We start from the raw sequence: 27,663 nt of genomic DNA on the forward strand, positions 1-27,663 counted from the left end.
TGTCCTGCTCTGAAGCTACTTTTTTTTTTTGAATGGCGAGTCCGGGGTGTTTGAACTACAACCCATCCCGGTCTCCATAACAACCACACAGACAGTTAGCTATCAGAGTAACAATAGAAAAGACAAGGCCATCAGACTGGTGATATTTTGGAGCTGTCAGTGGTCCACTGGTCTACTGGTGACAAGTCTCAGTGTTTGAACTGTTGACTTGCGTATAACCACCACTTCCTGTCTGCCGGACCGACACTTCCTGTTTGGTTGAACAGGTTTGTGGCAAATATCTCTCCAGGTTTTGCCGTTGTCTTGGTGAACCTCCTTCATGTCTCCCCTGCTGACGCTCGTCCTGCTCCCCCTGGTGGCGGTGGAGTGTCAGTACGACCGCTGCGGCTCTCTGCTCAGCTCGGAGGCGGGGCCAGGCTGGCAGTTCTACGCGTGTCAACCTCAGCCGACCAATATGAAGGAGTTTATGCAAATTAGAGTGGATCCACCTGGAATCACCTGCGGCAACCCACCCGAGCGCTTCTGTACACTGGTACAACACACACACACACACACACACACACACACACACACACACACACACAAAGTGCACATAAACACACACACACACAAATGCACATAAACACACACACAGACACACACACAGACACACACAAATGCACACAAACAAACACACACCCACGCACACAAATGCACACAAAACACAGACACACAAAAATGCACACAAACACACACAAATGCACACAAACACATGCACAGACAAACACAAAAATGCACTCAAACACACACACACACACAAAATGCACACAAACACAAACACACACAAACAAATACACACAAACAGACACACAAAAGTGCATAAACACACAAATACACATGCATACACACAAAAACACACGCACACACACACACACACAAATGTACATAAACACCCACACAGACACAAACACACGCACACACAAGCACAAAAACACACACACATAAGTGCACATAACACACACACACACACACACACACACACACACACACACACACACAAATGCACATAAGCACAAGCACGCGCATGCGCGCACGCACACACATACGGGGCAGCACAGGTGACGTTGGGAAGGGTGACAAGATATCACGTGGACATACAGACTTACCTCATGCTCACATACTATTGGTGGAGCCCTCTCCTGGAGCTGTACCCCCCCCCCACACACACACACACCATCATCATCATCATCATCATCATCACCAGCGAACTCTCGTGGTCAGAGATGGGCAGTATGGAAATTAAATGTATTTAAATACGTCTGTAATTACTTTTGGGTATTTTGATACACAGTATGCAGGTCAACCACGAGCCCAGTCACAGTCCGGCTCAACACAGGTAAACCAAGAGCCTAGTCACAGTCCGGCTCAACACAGGTCAACCACTAGCCTAGTCACAGTCCGGCTCAACACAAGTCAACCACTAGCCCTGTCACAGTCCGGCTCAACACAGGTCAACCACTAGCCTAGTCACAGTCCGGCTCAACACAGGTCAACCACTAGCCCAGTCACAGTCCGGCTCAACACAGGTCAACCACGAGCCCAGTCACAGTCCGGCTCAACACAGGTCAACCACTAGCCCAGTCACAGTCCGGCTCAACACAGGTCAACCACTAGCCCAGTCACAGTCCGGCTCAACACAGGTCAACCACTAGCCCAGTCACAGTCCGGCTCAACACAAGTCAACCACTAGCCCAGTCACAGTCCGGCTCAACACAGGTCAACCACTAGCCCAGTCACAGTCCGGCTCAACACAGGTCAACCACTAGCCTAGTCACAGTCCGGCTCAACACAGGTCAACCACTAGCCTAGTCACAGTCCGGCTCAACACAGGTCAACCACTAGCCGAGTCACAGTCCGGCTCAACACAGGTCAACCACTAGCCCAGTCACAGTCCGGCTCAACACAGGTCAACCACTAGCCCAGTCACAGTCCGGCTCAACACAGGTCAACCACTAGCCCAGTCACAGTCCGGCTCAACACAGGTCAACCACTAGCCTAGTCACAGTCCGGCTCAACACAGGTCAACCACTAGCCCAGTCACAGTCCGGCTCAACACAGGTCAACCACGAGCCCAGTCACAGTCCGGCTCAACACAGGTCAACCACTAGCCTAGTCACAGTCCGGCTCAACACAGGTCAACCACTAGCCCAGTCACAGTCCGGCTCAACACAGGTCAACCACGAGCTTAGTCACAGTCCGGCTCAACACAGGTCAACCACTAGCCTAGTCACAATCCGGCTCAACACAGGTCAACCACTAGCCTAGTCACAGACGGGCTCAACGCAAGTCAACCACTTAGCCTAGTCACAGCCCGGCTCAACGCAAGCCAATTACTTAGCCTAGTCACAGCCCTGCTCAACGCAAGTCAACCACTTAGCCTAGTCACAGCCCGGCTCACCGCAGGTCAATCACTTAGCCTAGTCACAGCCCGGCTCAACGCAAGCCAATCACTTAGCCTAGTCACAGCCCGGCTCACCGCAGGTCAATTACTTAGCCTAGTCACAGCCTGGCTCAATGCAAGTCAACCACTTAGCCTAGTCGCAGCCCGGCTCATCGCAGGTCAATCACTTAGCCTAGTCACAGTCTGGCTCAATGCAAGCCAATCACTTAGCCTAGTCACAGCCCGGCTCAAGGCAAGCCAACCACTTAGCCTAGTCCCAACCCGGCTCAATGCAACTCAACCTCTTAGCCTAGTCACAGCCCTGCTCAACACAAGTCAACCACTTAGCCTATTTACAGCCCGGCTCACCGCAGGTCAATCACTTAGCCTAGTCACAGCCTGGCTCACCGCAGGTCAATCACTTAGCCTAGTCACAGCCTGGCTCAATGCAAGCCAATCACTTAGCCTAGTCACAGTCTGGCTCAATGCAAGCAATCACTTAGCCTAGTTACAGCCCGGCTCAAGGCAAGCCAACCACTTAGCCTGTCCCAACCCGGCTCAACGCAACTCAACCTCTTAGCCTAGTCACAGCCCTGCTCAACGAATGTCAACCACTTAGCCTAGTCACAGACCGGCTCAATGCAACTCAACCACTTAGCCTAGTCACAACCCGTCTCAACGCAAGTCAACCACTTAGCCTGGTCACAGCCCTGCTCAACGCAGTCAAAGGCCGTCCACTTTGTTGCCCTCACCAAACTACCCTCTGCAGCCGAGACGGCGGATCTTCTCGTCTCCCATGTCGTCCGCCTCCATGGGATCCCCCTGGACATTGTGTCTGACTGTGGTGCCCAGTTCACTTCTAAGGTGTGGCAGGCCTTTTGTAAAGGGATTGGGGCCACGGTCAGCCTCTCCTCCGGGTATCAACCCCAGACCAATGGACAGGCAGAGCGGGCCAATCAAGCCCTGGAGGCGGCTTTGCGTTGCATTACCACCAGCAACCCCGCCTCCTGGAGCAAGTACCTGCCCTGGGTGGAGTACTCGCTCAACTCCATGGAGAGTTCGGCTACCGGTTTGGCCCCCTTCGAGTGTTCCCTTGGCTATCAACCCCCTCTGTTCCCCCATCATGTTGTGAGCTACAGAGCGGGCCCGGCGCAGCGCCAACCGGCGGAGAGTGCCAGCTCCAGCCTATCGACCTGGCCAGAGGGTATGGCTCCTGGCCCGGGACCTGCCCCTCCCTACTCTCAACCGGAAGCTGGCTCCCCGCTACGTCGGCCCCTATACCATCGACCGCATCGTCAACCCTTCAGCGGTGCGTCTCCATCTCCCTACCTCACTCAAGATCCATCCCGTTTTCCATGTCTCTCACCTCAAACCGGTAGCCTCCAGCCCCCTGTCTCCCCCTGTCCAAGCTCCTCCACCCCCAAGGGTCCTCGACAGTGGTGACATGGTCTGGGATGTCGACCGGCTGCTCGCTGTACGCCGCCGGGGGCGTGGGTACCAATACCTGGTGGACTGGGTCGGCTATGGGCCCGAGGACCGCAGCTGGGTTCTCCGGTCCTACCTGGCCGACCCCGCACTCCTGGAGGAGTTCTATCGGGCCCACCCCAACGCCATCGGACGGTCGCCCGGTGTCTCCCGTAGGAGGAGGGGGGGTCCTGTTGAGGTTACACCGCCCTGAGCTGCCTCCCCGGCACGTTCAAGCCACTCCCCCAGCTCGGACGCGCCGGAAACATCCGAGCGCTCGGCTCGCGCTCTGAGGAGACGAGCGCTGCACTGCACCAGGTGTTTGCCATCATCCATCAGGCACACCTTCGGCAATCAGGCAGCCCGCTACAAGAAGTCTCCCAGAACACCACTCCGGGCTTCGATGTACTGAACCCTGCGACCCTCCCTCCGCGACTCCCACGGCTCCCAGCGTCTCCCTCGCTCCTCGCCCCCAGCGACCTTCACGTTTTCCCCCCGGACCTCTCCAGCGATCTCCCTCTGTGTCTCTCTCCCTGGACCCCTCCTTTCGGACTTGACTTCCTGGATCTCGGACCCGGACTTCCTCGGACAACCCCTCGCACTACGGATTCGGACTTTGATAGCCAGGCGCACGCACATGGTCTCAACCAGCCCCACCTGAGATTCCTCTCTTACCATCCCTGTGGCAGTGTCGTTTGTTTTCCTGCATTAAAATCGCCCTTCGGGTTATCCCGGTGCTCTGTTGTCTGTCTGTCCTTTTGGTTTCACTACACTGGCCTCTGGTCTTCATTCGAGATACGTAACACCATGCCTGTTGATATATTTTGTTTTTATTTGTATTTCTTATTTATCTTTTATTTCTATTTGTTTCTGTTTCTATTTTCGTATCTTGTATCTTGTTAGTTGTTAGTTATTAGCGCGTGAGTGTCGGTAACAGAATCCATTTCCCCTTCGGGGATGAATAAAGGATTCTCATTCTACTCTAAAATCTCGTGGTGTAATATGGTCAAAATTTCTAGATTTAGTCAGGATTCTAGCAGCAGCATTCTGAACCATCTGAAGACTTGTAGTGCTAGAATGTGGCAGACCTGAAAACACAACATTGCAGTAATCAAGTCTGGATGAAACACGTGCATGTATCCTGTCAGTCATGGACAGGAAAGACTGAATTTTAGCTACCACGTTATGTAAGTGACCAAAGGCAGTCATGTTGATTTGCTTGTCTTAAAAAGGCACGTACCCACTGGCCACTGCTGGGCATAGAGAATTTTTAGACTTGGTACAGGGACTTTGCCAAGGCGCTGACGTTTTGTCCAGGAGGACACTTGGGTGAAGAATCGATGAACACTTGAATAAAATAACACATTTGAAGGAGAGACTTAAGTGCATACAACATGTCTGCACCACTGCAGATATCTGGTCAACTAAAAAAACAAGTTCTACGGGCGTCACTGTAAACCGGATACAGACACACTGGAACACGGATCGAATGCTCTTGATTGTAAACATTTTCCCAGTCGACATACACACAACCGAACTGCAGAACTACTGGAGGAAATCAATTCAGATTATGGACTCACACCTGACATCACTGTGGCTACTGTAACTGACAGTGCATCAAACTTCTCAAAAGCATTTCACCAGCTCAGTATCCCAGTGGTTTCAGAGGAACAGCATGACACAGGTGAGCAGGAGCAGGCTCTTCCATTTATAACAATAGACCCAGAGGGAGAAGGAGTGTCAGGTGTGCTGTCATGCTACCACCTCACCTCAGGTGTTGCACTCACACACTGAGTTTGGTTTCAACCACTGATCAAAAAAGGGCAATTAAAGACAATTCATCTCGCTCCAGGCTCAATCATTCATCCAAACTGTAACTCAGTAATGAGTGAGCCCTGCACGTGTAACAAAGAGGAACAAACTGTAACTCAGTAATGAGTGAGCCCTGCAGATGTTACAAAGAGGAACAAACTGTAACTCAGTAATGAGTGAGCCCTGCAGGTATTACAATGAGGAAGAAACTGTAACTCTGGAATGAAGGAGCCCTGCAAGTGTGACAATGAGTAACAATCTGTAACTCGGTAATGAGTGAGTCCTGCAGGTATTACAAAGAGGAACAAACGGTGACTCAGTAATGAGTGAGCCCTGCAGGTGTTAAAATGAGGAACAAACTGTAACTCAGTAATGAGTGAGCCCTGCAGGTTTTACAATGAGGAACAAACTGTAACTCTGGAATGAAGGAGCCCTGCAGGTGTTACAATGAGGAACAATCTATAACTTATTAATGAGTGAGCCCTGCAGGTGTTACAAAGAGGAACAAACTGTAACTCAGTAATGAGTGAGCCCTGCAGGTATTACAATGAGGAACAATCTATTACTCAGTAATGAGTGAGCCCTGCAGGTGTTACAATGAGGAACAAACTGTAACTCAGTAATGAGTGAGCCCTGCAGGTATTACAATGAGGAAGAAACTGTAACTCTGGAATGAAGGAGCCCTGCAGGTGTTACAATGAGGAACAAACTGTGACTCTGTAATGAAAAAGCCCTGCAGGTATTACAATGAGGAACAATCTATAATTCAGTAATGAGTTAGCCCTGCATGTATCAAATGAGGAACGAACTGTAACTCTGTAATGAGTGAGCCCTGCAGGTGTTACAATGAGGAACAAACTGTGACTCAGTAATGAGTGAGCCCTGCAGGTGTTACAAAGAGGAACAAACTGTAACTCAGTAATGAGTGAGCCCTGCAAGGTGTTACAATGAGGAACAAACTGTAACTCAGTAATGAGTGAGCCCTGCAGGTATTACAATGAGGAACAAACTGTAACTCTGGAATGAAGGAGCCCTTCGGGTATTACAAAGAGGAACAAACTGTAACTCAGTAATGAGTGAGCCCTGCAAGGTGTTACAATGAGGAACAAACTGTAACTCAGTAATGAGTGAGCCCTGCAGATGTTACAAAGAGGAACAAACTGTAACTCAGTAATGAGTGAGCCCTGCAGGTATTACAAAGAGGAACAAACTGTGACTCTGTAATGAGTAAGCCCTGCAGGTGTTACAATGAGGAACAAACTGTAACTCAGTAATGAGTGAGCCCTGCAGGTATTACAATGAGGAACAAACTGTATCTCTGGAATGGAGCCCTGCAGGTATTACAATGAAGAACAAACTGTAACTCAGTAATGAGTGAGCCCTGCAGGTTTTACAATGAGGAAGAAACTGTAACTCTGGGATGAAGGAGCCCTGCAGGTGTTACAATGAGGAACAATCTATTACTTATTAATGAGTGAGCCCTGCAGGTGTTACAAAGAGGAACAAACTGTAACTCAGTAATGAGTGAGCCCTGCAGGTATTACAATGAGGAACAATCTATAATTCAGTAATGAGATAGCCCTGCATGTATCAAATGAGGAACAAACTGTAACTCTGTAATGAGTTAGCCCTGCAGATTTTACAATGAGGAACAAACTGTAACTCTGGAATGAAGGAGCCCTGCAGGTGTTACAATGAGGAACAATCTATAACTTAGTAACGAGGGAGACCTGCAGGTGCTACAAAGAGGAACAAACTGTAACTCAGTAATGAGTGAGCCCTGCAAGGTGTTACAATGAGGAACAAACTGTAACTCAGTAATGAGTGAGCCCTGCAGGTGTTAAAAAGAGGAACAAACTGTAAATCAGTAATGAGTGAGCCCTGCAAGGTGTTACAATGATGAACAAACTGTAACTCTGGAATGAAGGAGCCCTTCGGGTATTACAATGAGGAACAAACTGTAACTCAGTAATGAGTGAGACCTGCAAGGTGTTACAATGAGAAACAAACTGTAACTCAGTAATGAGTGAGCCCTGCAGGTTTTACAATGAGGAAGAAACTGTAACTCTGAAATGAAGGAGCCCTGCAGGTGTTACAATGAGGAACAATCTATAACTTAGTAACGAGGGAGCCCTGCAGGTGTTACAAAGAGGAACAAACTGTAACTCAGTAATGAGTTAGCCCTGCAAGGTGTTACAATGAAGAACAAACTGTAACTCAGTAATGAGTGAGCCCTGCAGGTATTACAATGAGGAACAAACTGTAACTCTGGAATGAAGGAGCCCTTCGGGTATTACAATGAGGAACAAACTGTAACTCAGTAATGAGTGAGCCCTGCAAGGTGTTACAATGAGAAACAAACTGTAACTCAGTAATGAGTGAGCCCTGCAAGGTGTTACAATGAGGAACAAACTGTAACTCAGTAATGAGTGAGCCCTGCAAGTGTTACAAAGAGGAACAAACTGTAACTATGTAATGAGTGATTCCTGCAAGGTGTTACAATGAGGAACAAACTGTAACCCTGGAATGAAGGAGCCCTGCAAGTGATACAATGAGGAACAATATATAACTTATTAATGAGTGAGCTCTGCAGGTGTTACAAAGAGGAGCAAACTGTAACTCAGTAATGAGTGAGCCCTGCAAGGTATTACAATGAAGAACAAACTGTAACTCAGTAATGAGTGAGCCCTGCAGGTGTTATAATGAGGAACAAACCGTAACTCAGTAAAGAGTGACCCCTGCAGGTTTTACAATGAGGAACAAACTGTAACTCTGGAATGAAGGAGCACTGCATGTGTTACAATGAGGAACAATCTATAACTTATTAATGAGTGAGCCCTGCAGGTGTTACAAAGAGGAACAAACTGTAACTCAGTAATGAGTGAGCCCTGCAAGGTGTTACAATGAGGAACAAACTGTAACTCAGTAATGAGTGAGCCCTGCAGATGTTACAAAGAGGAACAAACTATAACTCAGTAATGAGTGAGCCCTGCAGGTATTACAATGAGGAAGAAACTGTAACTCTGGAATGAAGGAGCCCTGCAGGTGTTACAATGAGGAACAATCTGTAACTCAGTAATGAGTGAGCCCTGCAGGTGTTACAAAAAGAAACAAACGGTAACTCAGTAATGAGTGAGCCCTGCAAGGTGTTGCAATGAGAAACAAACTGTAAATCAGTAATGAGTGAGCCCTGCAAGGTGTTACAATGAGGAACAAACTGTAACTCTGGAATGGAGCACTGCAGGTATTACAATGAAGAACAAACTGTAACTCAGTAATGAGTGAGCCCTGCAGGTGTTACAATGAGGAACAAACCGTAACTCAGTAATGAGTGACCGCTGCAGGTTTTACAATGAGGAAGAAACTGTAACTCTGGAATGAAGGAGCCCTGCAGATGTTACAATGAGGAACAATCTGTAACTCAGTAATGAGTTAGCCCTGCATATGTTACAAAGAGGAACAAACTATAACTCAGTAATGAGTGAGCCCTGCAGGTTATACAATAAAGAAGAAACTGTAACACTGGAATGAAGGAGCCCTGCAAGTGATACAATGAGTAACAGTCTGTAACTCAGTAATGAGTGAGCCCTGCAGGTATTACAAAGAGTAACAAACTGTAACTCTGGAATGGAGCCCTGCAGGTATTATAATGAAGAACAAACTGTAACTCAGTAATGAGTGAGCCCTGCAGGTGTTATAATGAGGAACAAACCGTAACTCAGTAAAGAGTGACCCCTGCAGGTTTTACAATGAGGAACAAACTGTAACTCTGGAATGAAGGAGCACTGCATGTGTTACAATGAGGAACAATCTATAACTTATTAATGAGTGAGCCCTGCAGGTGTTACAAAGAGGAACAAACTGTAACTCAGTAATGAGTGAGCCCTGCAAGGTGTTACAATGAGGAACAAACTGTAACTCAGTAATGAGTGAGCCCTGCAGATGTTACAAAGAGGAACAAACTATAACTCAGTAATGAGTGAGCCCTGCAGGTATTACAATGAGGAAGAAACTGTAACTCTGGAATGAAGGAGCCCTGCAGGTGTTACAATGAGGAACAATCTGTAACTCAGTAATGAGTGAGCCCTGCAGGTGTTACAAAGAGGAAGAAACTGTGACTCTGTAATGAAAAAGCCTTACAGGGATTACAATGAGGAACAAACTGTAACTCTGGAATGGAAGAGCCCTTCGGGTATTACAATGAGGAACAAACTGTAACTCAGTAATGAGTGAGCCCTGCAAGGTGTTACAATGAGAAACAAACGGTAACTCAGTAATGAGTGACCCCTGCAGGTTTTACAATGAGGAACAAACTGTAACTCTGGAATGAAGGAGCCCTGCAGGTGTTACAATGAGGAACAATCTATATCTCAGTAATGAGTGAGCCCTGCAGGTGTTACAAAGAGGAACAAACTGTGACTCTGTAATGAAAGAGCCCTGCAGGTATTACAATGAGAAACAATCTATAATTCAGTAATGCGTGAGCCCTGCATGTATCAAATGAGGAACAAACTGTAACTCTGTAATGAGTGAGCCCTGCAGGTTTTACAATGAGGAACAAACTGTAACTCAGTAATGAGTGAGCCCTGCAAGGTGTTACAATGAGGAACAAACTGTAACTCAATAATGAGTGAGCCCTGCAGGTATTACAATGAGGAACAAACTGTAACTCAGTAATGAGTGAGCCCTGCAGGTGTTACAATGAGGAACAAACTGTAACTCTGGAATGAAGGAGCACTGCATGTGTTACATTGAGGAACAATCTATAAATTATTAATGAGTGAGCCCTGCAGGTGTTACAAAGAGGAACAAACTGTAACTCAGTAATGAGTGGGCCCTGCAAGTTTTACAATGAGGAACAAACTGTAACTCAGTAATGAGTGAGCCCTGCAGATGTTACAAAGAGGAACAAACTATAACTCAGAAATGAGTGAGCCCTGCAGGTATTACAATGAGGAAGAAACTGTAACTCTGAAATGAAGGAGCCCTGCAGGTGTTACAATGAGGAACAATCTCTAACTCAGTAATGAGTGAACCCTGCAGGTGTTACAAAGAGGAACAAACTGTGACTCTGTAATGAAAGAGCCTTGCAGGGATTACAATGAGGAACAAACTGTAACTGTGGAATGGAAGAGCCCTTCGGGTATTACAATGAGGAACAAACTGTAACTCAGTAATGAGTGAGCCCTGCAAGATGTTACAATGAGAAACCAACGGTAACTCAGTAATGAGTGAGCCCTGCAAGGTGTTACAATGAGGAACAATCTGTAACTCAGTAATGAGTGAGCCCTGCAGGTATTACAATGAGGAACAAACTGTAACTCTGGAATGTAGCCCTGCAGGTATTACAATGAAGAACAAACCGTAACTCAGTAATGAGTGACCCCTGCAGGTTTTACAATGAGGAACAAACTGTAACTCTGGAATGAAGGAGCCCTGCAAGATGTTACAATGAGGAACAATCTATAACTTATTAATGAGTGAGCTCTGCAGGTGTTACAAAGAGGAGCAAACTGTAACTCAGTAATGAGTGAGCCCTGCAAGGTGTTACAATGAAGAACAAACTGTAACTCAGTAATGAGTGAGCCCTGCAGGTGTTACAATGAGGAACAAACCGTAACTCAGTAATGAGTGACCCCTGCAGGTTTTACAATGAGGAACAAACTGTAACTCTGGAATGAAGGAGCCCTGCAAGTGTTACAATGAGGAACAATCTATAACTTATTAATGAGTGAGCCCTGCAGGTGTTACAAAGAGGAACAAACTTTAACTCCGTAATGAGTGAGCCCTGCAGGTATTTCAATGAGGAACAAAGTGTAACTCTGGAATGGAAGAGCCCTTCGGGTATTACAAAAAGGAACAAACTGTAACTCAGTAAGGAGTGAGTCCTGCAAGGTGCTAAAATGAGAAACAAAATGTAACTCAGTAAGGAGTGAGTCCTGCAAGGTGCTACAATGAGAAACAAACTGTAAATCAGTAATGAGTGAGCCCTGCAAGGTGTTACAATGAGGAACAATCTGTAACTCAGTAATGAGTGAGCCCTGCAGGTATTACAATGAGGAACAAACTGTAACTCTGGAATGGAGCCCTGCAGGTATTACAATGAAGAACAAACTGTAACTTATTAATGAGTGAGCCCTGCAGGTGTTACAATGAGGAACAAACCGTAACTCAGTAATGAGTGATCCCTGCAGGTTTTACAATGAGGAACAAACTGTAACTCTGGAATGAAGGAGGCCTGCAAGTGTTACAATGAGGAACAATCTATAACTTATTAATGAGTGAGCCCGGCAGGTGTTACAAAGAGGAACAAACTGTAACTCAGTAATGAGTGAGCCCTGCAAGGTGTTACAATGAGGAACAAACTGTAACTCAGTAATGAGTGAGCCCTGCAGGTGTTACAATGAGGAACAAACTGTAACTCTGGAATGAAGCAGCCCTGCAGGTGTTACAATGAGGAACAAACCGTAACTCAGTAATGAGTGACCCCTGCAGGTTTTACAATGAGGAACAAACTGTAACTCTGGAATGAAGGAGCCCTGCAAGTGTTACAATGAGGAACAATCTATAACTTATTAATGAGTGAGCCCTGCAGGTGTTACAAAGAGGAACAAACTGTAACTCAGTAATGAGTGAGCCCTGCAAGGTGTTACAATGAGGAACAAACTGTAACTCAATAATGAGTGAGCCCTGCAGGTATTACAATGAGGAACAAACTGTAACTCTGGAATGGAAGAGCCCTTCGGGTATTACAATGAGGAACAATCTGTAACTCAGTAATGAGTGAGCCCTGCAAGGTGTTACAATGAGAAACAAACGGTAACTCAGTAGTGAGTGAGCCCTGCAAGGTGTTACAATGAGAAACAAACTGTAACTCAGTAATGAGTGAGCCCTGCAAGGTGTTACAATGAGGAACAAACTGTAACTCTGGAATGGAGCCCTGCAGGTATTACAATGAAGAACAAACTGTAACTCAGTAATGAGTGAGCCCTGCAGGTGTTACAATGAGGAACAAACCGTAACTCAGTAATGAGTGACTGCTGCAGGTTTTACAATGAGGAAGAAACTGTAACTCTGGAATGGAGGAGCCCTGCAAGTGTTACAATGAGGAACAATCTGTAACTCAGTAATGAGTGAGCCCTGCATATGTTACAAAGAGGAACAAACTATAACTCAGTAATGAGTGAGCCCTGCAGGTTATACAATAAAGAAGAAACTGTAACACTGGAATGAAGGAGCCCTGCAAGTGATACAATGAGTAACAATCTGTAACTCAGTAATGAGTGAGCCCTGCAGGTATTACAAAGAGGAACAAACTGTAACTCTGGAATGGAGCCCTGCAGGTATTACAATGAAGAACAAACTGTAACTCAGTAATGAGTGAGCCCTGCAGGTGTTAAAATGAGGAACAAACCGTAACTCAGTAAAGAGTGACCCCTGCAGGTTTTACAATGAGGAACAAACTGTAACTCTGGAATGAAGGAGCACTGCATGTGTTACAATGAGGAACAATCTATAACTTATTACTGAGTGAGCCCTGCAGGTGTTACAAAGAGGAACAAACTGTAACTCAGTAATGAGTGAGCCCTGCAAGGTGTTACAATGAGGAACAAACTGTAACTCAGTAATGAGTGAGCCCTGCAGATGTTACAAAGAGGAACAAACTATAACTCAGTAATGAGTGAGCCCTGCAGGTATTACAATGAGGAAGAAACTGTAACTCTGGAATGAAGGAGCCCTGCAGGTATTACAATGAGGAACAATCTGTAACTCAGTAATGAGTGAGCCCTGCAGGTGTTACAAAGAGGAACAAACTGTGACTCTGTAATGAAAGAGCCTTGCAGGGATTACAATGAGGAACAAACTGTAACTGTGGAATGGAAGAGCCCTTCGGGTATTACAATGAGGAACAAACTGTAACTCAGTAATGAGTGAGCCCTGCAAGGTGTTACAATGAGAAACCAACGGTAACTCAGTAATGAGTGAGCCCTGCAAGGTATTGCAATGAGGAACAATCTGTAACTCAGTAATGAGTGAGCCCTGCAGGTATTACAATGAGGAACAAACTGTAACTCTGGAATGGAGCCCTGCAGGTATTACAATGAAGAACAAACTGTAACTCAGTAATGAGTGAGCCCTGCAGGTGTTACAATGAGGAACAAACCGTAACTCAGTAATGAGTGACCCCTGCAGGTTTTACAATGAGGAACAAACTGTAACCCTGGAATGAAGGATCCCTGCAAGTGTTACAATGAGGAACAATCTATAACTTATTAATGAGTGAGCTCTGCAGGTGTTACAAAGAGGAGCAAACTGTAACTCAGTAATGAGTGAGCCCTGCAAGGTGTTACAATGAAGAACAAACTGTAACTCAGTAATGAGTGAGCCCTGCAGGTGTTACAATGAGGAACAAACAGTAAATCAGTAATGAGTGACCCCTGCAGGTTTTACAATGAGGAACAAACTGTAACTCTGGAATGAAGGAGCCCTGCAAGTGTTACAATGAGGAACAATCTATAACTTATTAATGAGTGAGCCCTGCAGGGATTACAATGAGGAACAAACTGTAACTGTGGAATGGAAGAGCCCTTCGGGTATTACAATGAGGAACAAACTGTAACTCAGTAATGAGTGAGCCCTGCAAGGTGTTACAATGAGAAACAAACGGTAACTCAGTAATGAGTGAGCCCTGCAAGGTGTTACAATGAGGAACAAACTGTAACTCAGTATTGAGTGAGCCCTGCAGGTGTTACAATGAGGAACAAAATGTAACTCTGGAATGAAGGAGCCCTGCAGGTGTTACAATGAGGAACAATCTATAACTCAGTAATGAGTGAGCCCTGCAGGTGTTACAAAGAGGAACAAACTGTGAATCTGTAATGAAAGAGCCCTGCAGGTATTACAATGAGGAACAATCTATAATTCAGTAATGCGTGAGCCCTGCATGTATCAAATGAGGAACAAACTGTAACTCTGTAATGAGTGAGCCCTGCAGGTTTTACAATGAGGAACAAACTGTAACTCAGTAATGAGTGAGCCCTGCAAGGTGTTACAATGAGGAACAAACTGTAACTCAATAATGAGTGAGCCCTGCAGGTATTGCAAAGAGGAACAAACTGTAACTCTGGAATGGAAGAGCCCTTCGGGTATTACAATGAGGAACAAACTGTAACTCAGTAATGAGTGAGCCCTGCAAGGTGTTACAATGAGAAACAAACGGTAACTCAGTAATGAGTGAGCCCTGCAAGGTGTTGCAATGAGAAACAAACTGTAAATCAGTAATGAGTGAGCCCTGCAAGGTGTTACAATGGGGAACAAACTGTAACTCTGGAATGGAGCACTGCAGGTATTACAATGAAGAACAAACTGTAACTCAGTAATGAGTGAGCCCTGCAGGTGTTACAATGAGGAACAAACCGTAACTCAGTAATGAGTGACCGCTGCAGGTTTTACAATGAGGAAGAAACTGTAACTCTGGAATGAAGGAGCCCTGCAAGTTTTACAATGAGGAACAATCTGTAACTCAGTAATGAGTGAGCCCTGCATATGTTACAAAGAGGAACAAACTATAACTCAGTAATGAGTGAGCCCTGCAGGTTATACAATAAAGAAGAAACTGTAACACTGGAATGAAGGAGCCCTGCAAGTGATACAATGAGTAACAATCTGTAACTCAGTAATGAGTGAGCCCTGCAGGTATTACAAAGAGTAACAAACTGTAACTCTGGAATGGAGCCCTGCAGGTATTACAATGAAGAACAAACTGTAACTCAGTAATGAGTGAGCCCTGCAGGTGTTAAAATGAGGAACAAACCGTAACTCAGTAAAGAGTGACCCCTGCAGGTTTTTTAAAATGAGGAACAAACTGTAACTCTGGAATGAAGGAGCACTGCATGTGTTACAATGAGGAACAATCTATAACTTATTAATGAGTGAGCCCTGCAGGTGTTACAAAGAGGAACAAACTGTAACTCAGTAATGAGTGAGCCCTGCAAGGTGTTACAATGAGGAACAAACTGTAACTCAGTAATGAGTGAGCCCTGCAGATGTTACAAAGAGGAACAAACTATAACTCAGTAATGAGTGAGCCCTGCAGGTATTACAATGAGGAAGAAATTGTAACTCTGGAATGAAGGAGCCCTGCAGGTGTTACAATGAGGAACAATCTGTAACTCAGTAATGAGTGAGCCCTGCAGGTGTTACAAAGAGGAACAAACTGTGACTCTGTAATGAAAGAGCCTTGCAGGATTTACAATGAGGAACAAACTGTAACTGTGGAATGGAAGAGCCCTTCGGGTATTACAATGAGGAACAAACTATAACTCAGTAATGAGTGAGCCCTGCAGGTTATACAATAAAGAAGAAACTGTAACACTGGAATGAAGGAGCCCTGCAAGTGATACAATGAGTAACAATCTGTAACTCAGTAATGAGTGAGCCCTGCAGGTATTACAAAGAGGAACAAACTGTAACTCTGGAATGGAGCCCTGCAGGTATTACAATAAAGAACAAACTGTAACTCAGTAATGAGTGAGCCCTGCAGTTGTTAAAATGAGGAACAAACCGTAACTCAGTAATGAGTGACCCCTGCAGGTTTTACAATGAGGAACAAACTGTAACTCTGGAATGAAGGAGCACTGCATGTGTTACAATGAGGAACAATCTATAACTTATTAATGAGTGAGCCCTGCAGGTGTTACAAAGAGGAACAAACTGTAACTCAGTAATGAGTGAGCCCTGCAAGGTGTTACAATGAGGAACAAACTGTAACTCAGTAATGAGTGAGCCCTGCAGATGTTACAAAGAGGAACAAACTATAACTCAGTAATGAGTGAGCCCTGCAAGGTGTTACAATGAAGAACAAACTGTAACTCAGTAATGAGTGAGCCCTGCAGGTGTTACAATGAGGAACAAACAGTAAATCAGTAATGAGTGACCCCTGCAGGTTTTACAATGAGGAACAAACTGTAACTCTGGAATGAAGGAGCCCTGCAAGTGTTACAATGAGGAACAATCTATAACTTATTAATGAGTGAGCCCTGCAGGGATTACAATGAGGAACAAACTGTAACTGTGGAATGGAAGAGCCCTTCGGGTATTACAATGAGGAACAAACTGTAACTCAGTAATGAGTGAGCCCTGCAAGGTGTTACAATGAGAAACAAACGGTAACTCAGTAATGAGTGAGCCCTGCAAGGTGTTACAATGAGGAACAAACTGTAACTCAGTATTGAGTGAGCCCTGCAGGTGTTACAATGAGGAACAAAATGTAACTCTGGAATGAAGGAGCCCTGCAGGTGTTACAATGAGGAACAATCTATAACTCAGTAATGAGTGAGCCCTGCAGGTGTTACAAAGAGGAACAAACTGTGAATCTGTAATGAAAGAGCCCTGCAGGTATTACAATGAGGAACAATCTATAATTCAGTAATGCGTGAGCCCTGCATGTATCAAATGAGGAACAAACTGTAACTCTGTAATGAGTGAGCCCTGCAGGTTTTACAATGAGGAACAAACTGTAACTCAGTAATGAGTGAGCCCTGCAAGGTGTTACAATGAGGAACAAACTGTAACTCAATAATGAGTGAGCCCTGCAGGTATTGCAAAGAGGAACAAACTGTAACTCTGGAATGGAAGAGCCCTTCGGGTATTACAATGAGGAACAAACTGTAACTCAGTAATGAGTGAGCCCTGCAAGGTGTTACAATGAGAAACAAACGGTAACTCAGTAATGAGTGAGCCCTGCAAGGTGTTGCAATGAGAAACAAACTGTAAATCAGTAATGAGTGAGCCCTGCAAGGTGTTACAATGAGGAACAAACTGTAACTCTGGAATGGAGCACTGCAGGTATTACAATGAAGAACAAACTGTAACTCAGTAATGAGTGAGCCCTGCAGGTGTTACAATGAGGAACAAACCGTAACTCAGTAATGAGTGACCGCTGCAGGTTTTACAATGAGGAAGAAACTGTAACTCTGGAATGAAGGAGCCCTGCAAGTTTTACAATGAGGAACAATCTGTAACTCAGTAATGAGTGAGCCCTGCATATGTTACAAAGAGGAACAAACTATAACTCAGTAATGAGTGAGCCCTGCAGGTTATACAATAAAGAAGAAACTGTAACACTGGAATGAAGGAGCCCTGCAAGTGATACAATGAGTAACAATCTGTAACTCAGTAATGAGTGAGCCCTGCAGGTATTACAAAGAGTAACAAACTGTAACTCTGGAATGGAGCCCTGCAGGTATTACAATGAAGAACAAACTGTAACTCAGTAATGAGTGAGCCCTGCAGGTGTTAAAATGAGGAACAAACCGTAACTCAGTAAAGAGTGACCCCTGCAGGTTTTTTAAAATGAGGAACAAACTGTAACTCTGGAATGAAGGAGCACTGCATGTGTTACAATGAGGAACAATCTATAACTTATTAATGAGTGAGCCCTGCAGGTGTTACAAAGAGGAACAAACTGTAACTCAGTAATGAGTGAGCCCTGCAAGGTGTTACAATGAGGAACAAACTGTAACTCAGTAATGAGTGAGCCCTGCAGATGTTACAAAGAGGAACAAACTATAACTCAGTAATGAGTGAGCCCTGCAGGTATTACAATGAGGAAGAAATTGTAACTCTGGAATGAAGGAGCCCTGCAGGTGTTACAATGAGGAACAATCTGTAACTCAGTAATGAGTGAGCCCTGCAGGTGTTACAAAGAGGAACAAACTGTGACTCTGTAATGAAAGAGCCTTGCAGGATTTACAATGAGGAACAAACTGTAACTGTGGAATGGAAGAGCCCTTCGGGTATTACAATGAGGAACAAACTATAACTCAGTAATGAGTGAGCCCTGCAGGTTATACAATAAAGAAGAAACTGTAACACTGGAATGAAGGAGCCCTGCAAGTGATACAATGAGTAACAATCTGTAACTCAGTAATGAGTGAGCCCTGCAGGTATTACAAAGAGGAACAAACTGTAACTCTGGAATGGAGCCCTGCAGGTATTACAATAAAGAACAAACTGTAACTCAGTAATGAGTGAGCCCTGCAGTTGTTAAAATGAGGAACAAACCGTAACTCAGTAATGAGTGACCCCTGCAGGTTTTACAATGAGGAACAAACTGTAACTCTGGAATGAAGGAGCACTGCATGTGTTACAATGAGGAACAATCTATAACTTATTAATGAGTGAGCCCTGCAGGTGTTACAAAGAGGAACAAACTGTAACTCAGTAATGAGTGAGCCCTGCAAGGTGTTACAATGAGGAACAAACTGTAACTCAGTAATGAGTGAGCCCTGCAGATGTTACAAAGAGGAACAAACTATAACTCAGTAATGAGTGAGCCCTGCAGGTATTACAATGAGGAAGAAACTGTAACTCTGGAATGAAGGAGCCCTGCAGGTGTTACAATGAGGAACAATCTGTAACTCAGTAATGAGTGAGCCCTGCAGGTGTTACAAAGAGGAACAAACTGTGACTCTGTAATGAAAGAGCCTTGCAGGGATTACAATGAGGAACAAACTGTAACTGTGGAATGGAAGAGCCCTTCGGGTATTACAATGAGGAACAAACTGTAACTCAGTAATGAGTGAGCCCTGCAAGGTGTTACAATGAGAAACAAACGGTAACTCAGTAATGAGTGAGCCCTGCAAGGTGTTACAATGAGGAACAAACCGTAACTCAGTAATGAGTGACCCCTGCAGGTTTTACAATGAGGAACAAACTGTAACCCTGGAATGAAGGAGCCCTGCAAGTGTTACAATGAGGAACAATCTATAACTTATTAATGAGTGAGCTCTGCAGGTGTTACAAAGAGGAACAAACTGTGACTCTGTAATGAAAGAGCCTTGCAGGGATTACAATGAGGAACAAACTGTAACTGTGGAATGGAAGAGCCCTTCGGGTATTACAATGAGGAACAAACTGTAACTCAGTAATGAGTGAGCCCTGCAAGGTGTTACAATGAGAAACAAACGGTAACTCAGTAATGAGTGAGCCCTGCAAGGTATTGCAATGAGGAACAATCTGTAACTCAGTAATGAGTGAGCCCTGCAGGTATTACAATGAGGAACAAACTGTAACTCTGGAATGGAGCCCTGCAGGTATTACAATGAAGAACAAACTGTAACTCAGTAATGAGTGAGCCCTGCAGGTGTTACAATGAGGAACAAACCGTAACTCAGTAATGAGTGACCCCTGCAGGTTTTACAATGAGGAACAAACTGTAACCCTGGAATGAAGGATCCCTGCAAGTGTTACAATGAGGAACAATCTATAACTTATTAATGAGTGAGCTCTGCAGGTGTTACAAAGAGGAGCAAACTGTAACTCAGTAATGAGTGAGCCCTGCAAGGTGTTACAATGAAGAACAAACTGTAACTCAGTAATGAGTGAGCCCTGCAGGTGTTACAATGAGGAACAAACAGTAAATCAGTAATGAGTGACCCCCTGCAGGTTTTACAATGAGGAACAAACTGTAACTCTGGAATGAAGGAGCCCTGCAAGTGTTACAATGAGGAACAATCTATAACTTATTAATGAGTGAGCCCTGCAGGGATTACAATGAGGAACAAACTGTAACTGTGGAATGGAAGAGCCCTTCGGGTATTACAATGAGGAACAAACTGTAACTCAGTAATGAGTGAGCCCTGCAAGGTGTTACAATGAGAAACAAACGGTAACTCAGTAATGAGTGAGCCCTGCAAGGTGTTACAATGAGGAACAAACTGTAACTCAGTATTGAGTGAGCCCTGCAGGTGTTACAATGAGGAACAAAATGTAACTCTGGAATGAAGGAGCCCTGCAGGTGTTACAATGAGGAACAATCTATAACTCAGTAATGAGTGAGCCCTGCAGGTGTTACAAAGAGGAACAAACTGTGAATCTGTAATGAAAGAGCCCTGCAGGTATTACAATGAGGAACAATCTATAATTCAGTAATGCGTGAGCCCTGCATGTATCAAATGAGGAACAAACTGTAACTCTGTAATGAGTGAGCCCTGCAGGTTTTACAATGAGGAACAAACTGTAACTCAGTAATGAGTGAGCCCTGCAAGGTGTTACAATGAGGAACAAACTGTAACTCAATAATGAGTGAGCCCTGCAGGTATTGCAAAGAGGAACAAACTGTAACTCTGGAATGGAAGAGCCCTTCGGGTATTACAATGAGGAACAAACTGTAACTCAGTAATGAGTGAGCCCTGCAAGGTGTTACAATGAGAAACAAACGGTAACTCAGTAATGAGTGAGCCCTGCAAGGTGTTGCAATGAGAAACAAACTGTAAATCAGTAATGAGTGAGCCCTGCAAGGTGTTACAATGAGGAACAAACTGTAACTCTGGAATGGAGCACTGCAGGTATTACAATGAAGAACAAACTGTAACTCAGTAATGAGTGAGCCCTGCAGGTGTTACAATGAGGAACAAACCGTAACTCAGTAATGAGTGACCGCTGCAGGTTTTACAATGACGAAGAAACTGTAACTCTGGAATGAAGGAGCCCTGCAAGTTTTACAATGAGGAACAATCTGTAACTCAGTAATGAGTGAGCCCTGCATATGTTACAAAGAGGAACAAACTATAACTCAGTAATGAGTGAGCCCTGCAGGTTATACAATAAAGAAGAAACTGTAACACTGGAATGAAGGAGCCCTGCAAGTGATACAATGAGTAACAATCTGTAACTCAGTAATGAGTGAGCCCTGCAGGTATTACAAAGAGTAACAAACTGTAACTCTGGAATGGAGCCCTGCAGGTATTACAATGAAGAACAAACTGTAACTCAGTAATGAGTGAGCCCTGCAGGTGTTAAAATGAGGAACAAACCGTAACTCAGTAAAGAGTGACCCCTGCAGGTTTTTTAAAATGAGGAACATACTGTAACTCTGGAATGAAGGAGCACTGCATGTGTTACAATGAGGAACAATCTATAACTTATTAATGAGTGAGCCCTGCAGGTGTTACAAAGAGGAACAAACTGTAACTCAGTAATGAGTGAGCCCTGCAAGGTGTTACAATGAGGAACAAACTGTAACTCAGTAATGAGTGAGCCCTGCAGATGTTACAAAGAGGAACAAACTATAACTCAGTAATGAGTGAGCCCTGCAGGTATTACAATGAGGAAGAAATTGTAACTCTGGAATGAAGGAGCCCTGCAGGTGTTACAATGAGGAACAATCTGTAACTCAGTAATGAGTGAGCCCTGCAGGTGTTACAAAGAGGAACAAACTGTGACTCTGTAATGAAAGAGCCTTGCAGGATTTACAATGAGGAACAAACTGTAACTGTGGAATGGAAGAGCCCTTCGGGTATTACAATGAGGAACAAACTATAACTCAGTAATGAGTGAGCCCTGCAGGTTATACAATAAAGAAGAAACTGTAACACTGGAATGAAGGAGCCCTGCAAGTGATACAATGAGTAACAATCTGTAACTCAGTAATGAGTGAGCCCTGCAGGTATTACAAAGAGGAACAAACTGTAACTCTGGAATGGAGCCCTGCAGGTATTACAATAAAGAACAAACTGTAACTCAGTAATGAGTGAGCCCTGCAGTTGTTAAAATGAGGAACAAACCGTAACTCAGTAATGAGTGACCCCTGCAGGTTTTACAATGAGGAACAAACTGTAACTCTGGAATGAAGGAGCACTGCATGTGTTACAATGAGGAACAATCTATAACTTATTAATGAGTGAGCCCTGCAGGTGTTACAAAGAGGAACAAACTGTAACTCAGTAATGTGTGAGCCCTGCAAGGTGTTACAATGAGGAACAAACTGTAACTCAGTAATGAGTGAGCCCTGCAGATGTTACAAAGAGGAACAAACTATAACTCAGTAATGAGTGAGCCCTGCAGGTATTACAATGAGGAAGAAACTGTAACTCTGGAATGAAGGAGCCCTGCAGGTGTTACAATGAGGAACAATCTGTAACTCAGTAATGAGTGAGCCCTGCAGGTGTTACAAAGAGGAACAAACTGTGACTCTGTAATGAAAGAGCCTTGCAGGGATTACAATGAGGAACAAACTGTAACTGTGGAATGGAAGAGCCCTTCGGGTATTACAATGAGGAACAAACTGTAACTCAGTAATGAGTGAGCCCTGCAAGGTGTTACAATGAGAAACAAACGGTAACTCAGTAATGAGTGAGCCCTGCAAGGTGTTACAATGAGGAACAATCTGTAACTCAGTAATGAGTGAGCCCTGCAGGTATTACAATGAGGAACAAACTGTAACTCTGGAATGGAGCCCTGCAGGTATTACAATGAAGAACAAACTGTAACTCAGTAATGAGTGAGCCCTGCAGGTGTTACAATGAGGAACAAACCGTAACTCAGTAATGAGTGACCCCTGCAGGTTTTACAATGAGGAACAAACTGTAACCCTGGAATGAAGGAGCCCTGCAAGTGTTACAATGAGGAACAATCTATAACTTATTAATGAGTGAGCTCTGCAGGTGTTACAAAGAGGAGCAAACTGTAAGTCAGTAATGAGTGAGCCCTGCAAGGTGTTACAATGAAGAACAAACTGTAACTCAGTAATGAGTGAGCCCTGCAGGTATTACAATGAGGAACAAACTGTAACTCTGGAATGGAGCCCTGCAGGTATTACAATGAAGAACAAACTGTAACTCAGTAATGAGTGAGCCCTGCAGGTGTTACAATGAGGAACAAACCGTAACTCAGTAATGAGTGACCCCTGCAGGTTTTACAATGAGGAACAAACTGTAACTCTGGAATGAAGGAGGCCTGCAAGTGTTACAATGAGGAACAATCTATAACTTATTAATGAGTGAGCCCTGCAGGTGTTGAAAATAGGAACAAACTGTAACTCAGTAATGAGTGAGCCCTGCAAGGTGTTACAATGAGGAACAAACTGTAACTCAGTAATGAGTGAGCCCTGCAGGTGTTACAATGAGGAACAAACTGTAACTTATTAATGAGTGAGCCCTGCAGGTGTTGAAAATAGGAAGAAACTGTAACTCAGTAATGAGTGAGCCCTGCAAGGTGTTACAATGAGGAACAAACTGTAACTCAGTAATGAATGAGCCCTGCAGGTGTTACAATGAGGAACAAACTGTAACTTATTAATGAGTGAGCCCTGCAGGTGTTACAAAGAGGAACAAACTGTAACTCAGTAATGAGTGAGCCCTGCAGGTGTTACAAAGAGGAACAAACTGTGACTCTGTAATGAAAGAGCCCTGCAGGTATTACAATGAGGAACAATCTATAATTCAGTAATGCGTGAGCCCTGCATGTATCAAATGAGGAACAAACTGTAACTCTGTAATGAGTGAGCCCTGCAGGTTTTACAATGAGGAACAAACTGTAACTCAGTAATGATTGAGCCCTGCAAGGTGTTACAATGAGGAACAAACTGTAATTCAATAATGAGTGAGCCCTGCAGGTATTACAATGAGGAACAAACTGTAACTCTGGAATGGAAGAGCCCTTCGGGTATTACAATGAGGAACAAACTGTAACTCAGTAATGAGTGAGCCCTGCAAGGTGTTACAATGAGAAACAAACGGTAACTCAGTAATGAGTGAGCCCTGCAAGGTGTTACAATGAGAAACAAACTGTAACTCAGTAATGAGTGAGCCCTGCAAGGTGTTACAATGAGGAACAAACTGTAACTCTGGAATGGAGCCCTGCAGGTATTACAATGAAGAACAAACTGTAACTCAGTAATGAGTGAGCCCTGCAGGTGTTACAATGAGGAACAAACCGTAACTCAGTAATGAGTGACCGCTGCAGGTTTTACAATGAGGAAGAAACTGTAACTCTGGAATGAAGGAGCCCTGCAAGTGTTACAATGAGGAACAATCTGTAACTCAGTAATGAGTGAGCCCTGCATATGTTACAAAGAGGAACAAACTATAACTCAGTAATGAGTGAGCCCTGCAGGTTATATAATAAAGAAGAAACTGTAACACTGGAATGAAGGAGCCCTGCAAGTGATACAATGAGTAACAATCTGTAACTCAGTAATGAGTGAGCCCTGCAGGTATTACAAAGAGGAACAAACTGTAACTCTGGAATGGAGCCCTGCAGGTATTACAATGAAGAACAAACTGTAACTCAGTAATGAGTGAGCCCTGCAGGTGTTAAAATGAGGAACAAACCGTAACTCAGTAATGAGTGACCCCTGCAGGTTTTACAATGAGGAACAAACTGTAACTCTGGAATGAAGGAGCACTGCATGTGTTACAATGAGGAACAATCTATAACTTATTAATGAGTGGGCCCTGCAGGTGTTAAAAAGAGGAACAAACTGTAACTCAGTAATGAGTGAGCCCTGCAAGGTGTTACAATGAGGAACAAACTGTAACTCAGTAATGAGTGAGCCCTGCAGATGTTACAAAGAGGAACAAACTATAACTCAGTAATGAGTGAGCCCTGCAGGTATTACAATGAGGAAGAAACTGTAATTCAGTAATGAGTGAGCCCTGCAGGTGTTACAATGAGGAACAATGTGTAACTCAGTAATGAGTGAGCCCTGCAGGTGTTACAAAGAGGAACAAACCGTGACTCTGTAATGAAAGAGCCTTGCAGGGATTACAATGAGGAACAAACTGTAACTGTGGAATGGAAGAGCCCTTCGGGTATTACAATGAGGAACAAACTGTAACTCAGTAATGAGTGAGCCCTGCAAGGTGTTACAATGAGAAACAAACGGTAACTCAGTAATGAGTGAGCCCTGCAAGGTGTTACAATGAGGAACAATCTGTAACTCAGTAATGAGTGACCCCTGCAGGTTTTACAATGAGGAACAAACTGTAACTCTGGAATGAAGGAGGCCTGCAAGTGTTACAATGAGGAACAATCTATAACTTATCAATGAGTGAGCCCTGCAGGTGTTGAAAATAGGAACAAACTGTAACTCAGTAATGAGTGAGCCCTGCAAGGTGTTACAATGAGGAACAAACTGTAACTCAGTAATGAGTGAGCCCTGCAGGTGTTACAATGAGGAACAAACTGTAACTTATTAATGAGTGAGCCCTGCAGGTGTTGAAAATAGGAACAAACTGTAACTCAGTAATGAGTGAGCCCTGCAAGGTGTTACAATGAGGAACAAACTGTAACTCAGTAATGAATGAGCCCTGCAGGTGTTACAATGAGGAACAAACTGTAACTTATTAATGAGTGAGCCCTGCAGGTGTTACAAAGAGGAACAAACTGTAACTCAGTAATGAGTGAGCCCTGCAAGGTGTTACAATAAGGAACAAACTGTAAATCAGTATTGAGTGAGCCCTGCAGGTGTTACAATGAGGAACAAACTGTAACTCTGGAATGAAGGAGCCCTGCAGGTGTTACAATGAGGAACAATTTATAACTCAGTAATGAGTGAGCCCTGCAGGTGTTACAAAGTGGAACAAACTGTGACTCTGTAATGAAAGAGCCCTGCAGGTATTACAATGAGGAACAATCTATAATTCAGTAATGCGTGAGCCCTGCATGTATCAAATGAGGAACAAACTGTAACTCTGTAATGAGTGAAGCCTGCAGGTTTTACAATGAGGAACAAACTGTAACTCAGTAATGAGTGAGCCCTGCAAGGTGTTACAATGAGGAACAAACTGTAATTCAATAATGAGTGAGCCCTGCAGGTATTACAATGAGGAACAAACTGTAACTCTGGAATGGAAGAGCCCTTCGGGTATTACAATGAGGAACAAACTGTAACTCAGTAATGAGTGAGCCCTGCAAGGTGTTACAATGAGAAACAAACGGTAACTCAGTAATGAGTGAGCCCTGCAAGGTGTTACAATGAGAAACAAACTGTAACTCAGTAATGAGTGAGCCCTGCAAGGTGTTACAATGAGGAACAAACTGTAACTCTGGAATGGAGCCCTGCAGGTATTACAATGAAGAACAAACTGTAACTCAGTAATGAGTGAGCCCTGCAGGTGTTACAATGAGGAACAAACCGTAACTCAGTAATGAGTGAGCCCTGCAGGTTATATAATAAAGAAGAAACTGTAACACTGGAATGAAGGAGCCCTGCAAGTGATACAATGAGTAACAATCTGTAACTCAGTAATGAGTGAGCCCTGCAGGTATTACAAAGAGGAACAAACTGTAACTCTGGAATGGAGCCCTGCAGGTATTACAATGAAGAACAAACTGTAACTCAGTAATGAGTGAGCCCTGCAGGTGTTAAAATGAGGAACAAACCGTAACTCAGTAATGAGTGACCCCTGCAGGTTTTACAATGAGGAACAAACTGTAACTCTGGAATGAAGGAGCACTGCATGTGTTACAATGAGGAACAATCTATAACTTATTAATGAGTGGGCCCTGCAGGTGTTACAAAGAGGAACAAACTGTAACTCAGTAATGAGTGAGCCCTGCAAGGTGTTACAATGAGGAACAAACTGTAACTCAGTAATGAGTGAGCCCTGCAGATGTTACAAAGAGGAACAAACTATAACTCAGTAATGAGTGAGCCCCGCAGGTATTACAATGAGGAAGAAACTGTAACTCTGGAATGAAGGAGCCCTGCAGGTGTTACAATGAGGAACAATGTGTAACTCAGTAATGAGTGAGCCCTGCAGGTGTTACAAAGAGGAACAAACTGTGACTCTGTAATGAAAGAGCCTTGCAGGGATTACAATGAGGAACAAACTGTAACTGTGGAATGGAAGAGCCCTTCGGGTATTACAATGAGGAACAAACTGTAACTCAGTAATGAGTGAGCCCTGCAAGGTGTTACAATGAGAAACAAACGGTAACTCAGTAATGAGTGAGCCCTGCAAGGTGTTACAATGAGGAACAATCTGTAACTCAGTAATGAGTGAGCCCTGCAGGTATTACAATGAGGAACAAACTGTAACTCTGGAATGGAGCCCTGCAGGTATTACAATGAAGAACAAACTGTAACTCAGTAATGAGTGAGCCCTGCAAGGTGTTACAATGAGGAACAAACTGTAACTCAGTAATGAGTGAGCCCTGCAGGTGTTACAATGAGGAACAAA

General features: G+C 44.3%; 1 protein-coding gene across 1 annotated transcript in view; it reads left to right on the top strand.

Annotated features, from left to right (window-relative positions):
- Window positions 1-319: 319 nt before the first annotated feature.
- ntng2a (netrin g2a) overlaps window positions 320-27,663 on the top strand; it is a 921,301-nt gene continuing 893,957 nt past the window's right edge. The window contains exon 1 of the mRNA XM_056278075.1: window positions 320-532. Coding sequence (XP_056134050.1) covers window positions 320-532 — 213 coding nt within the window. The remainder of the gene's footprint in view (window positions 533-27,663) is intronic.

This window comes from Lampris incognitus, chromosome 1 (assembly GCF_029633865.1).
Source record: "Lampris incognitus isolate fLamInc1 chromosome 1, fLamInc1.hap2, whole genome shotgun sequence".
In the NCBI taxonomy this organism is placed as follows: Eukaryota; Metazoa; Chordata; class Actinopteri; order Lampriformes; family Lampridae; genus Lampris; species Lampris incognitus.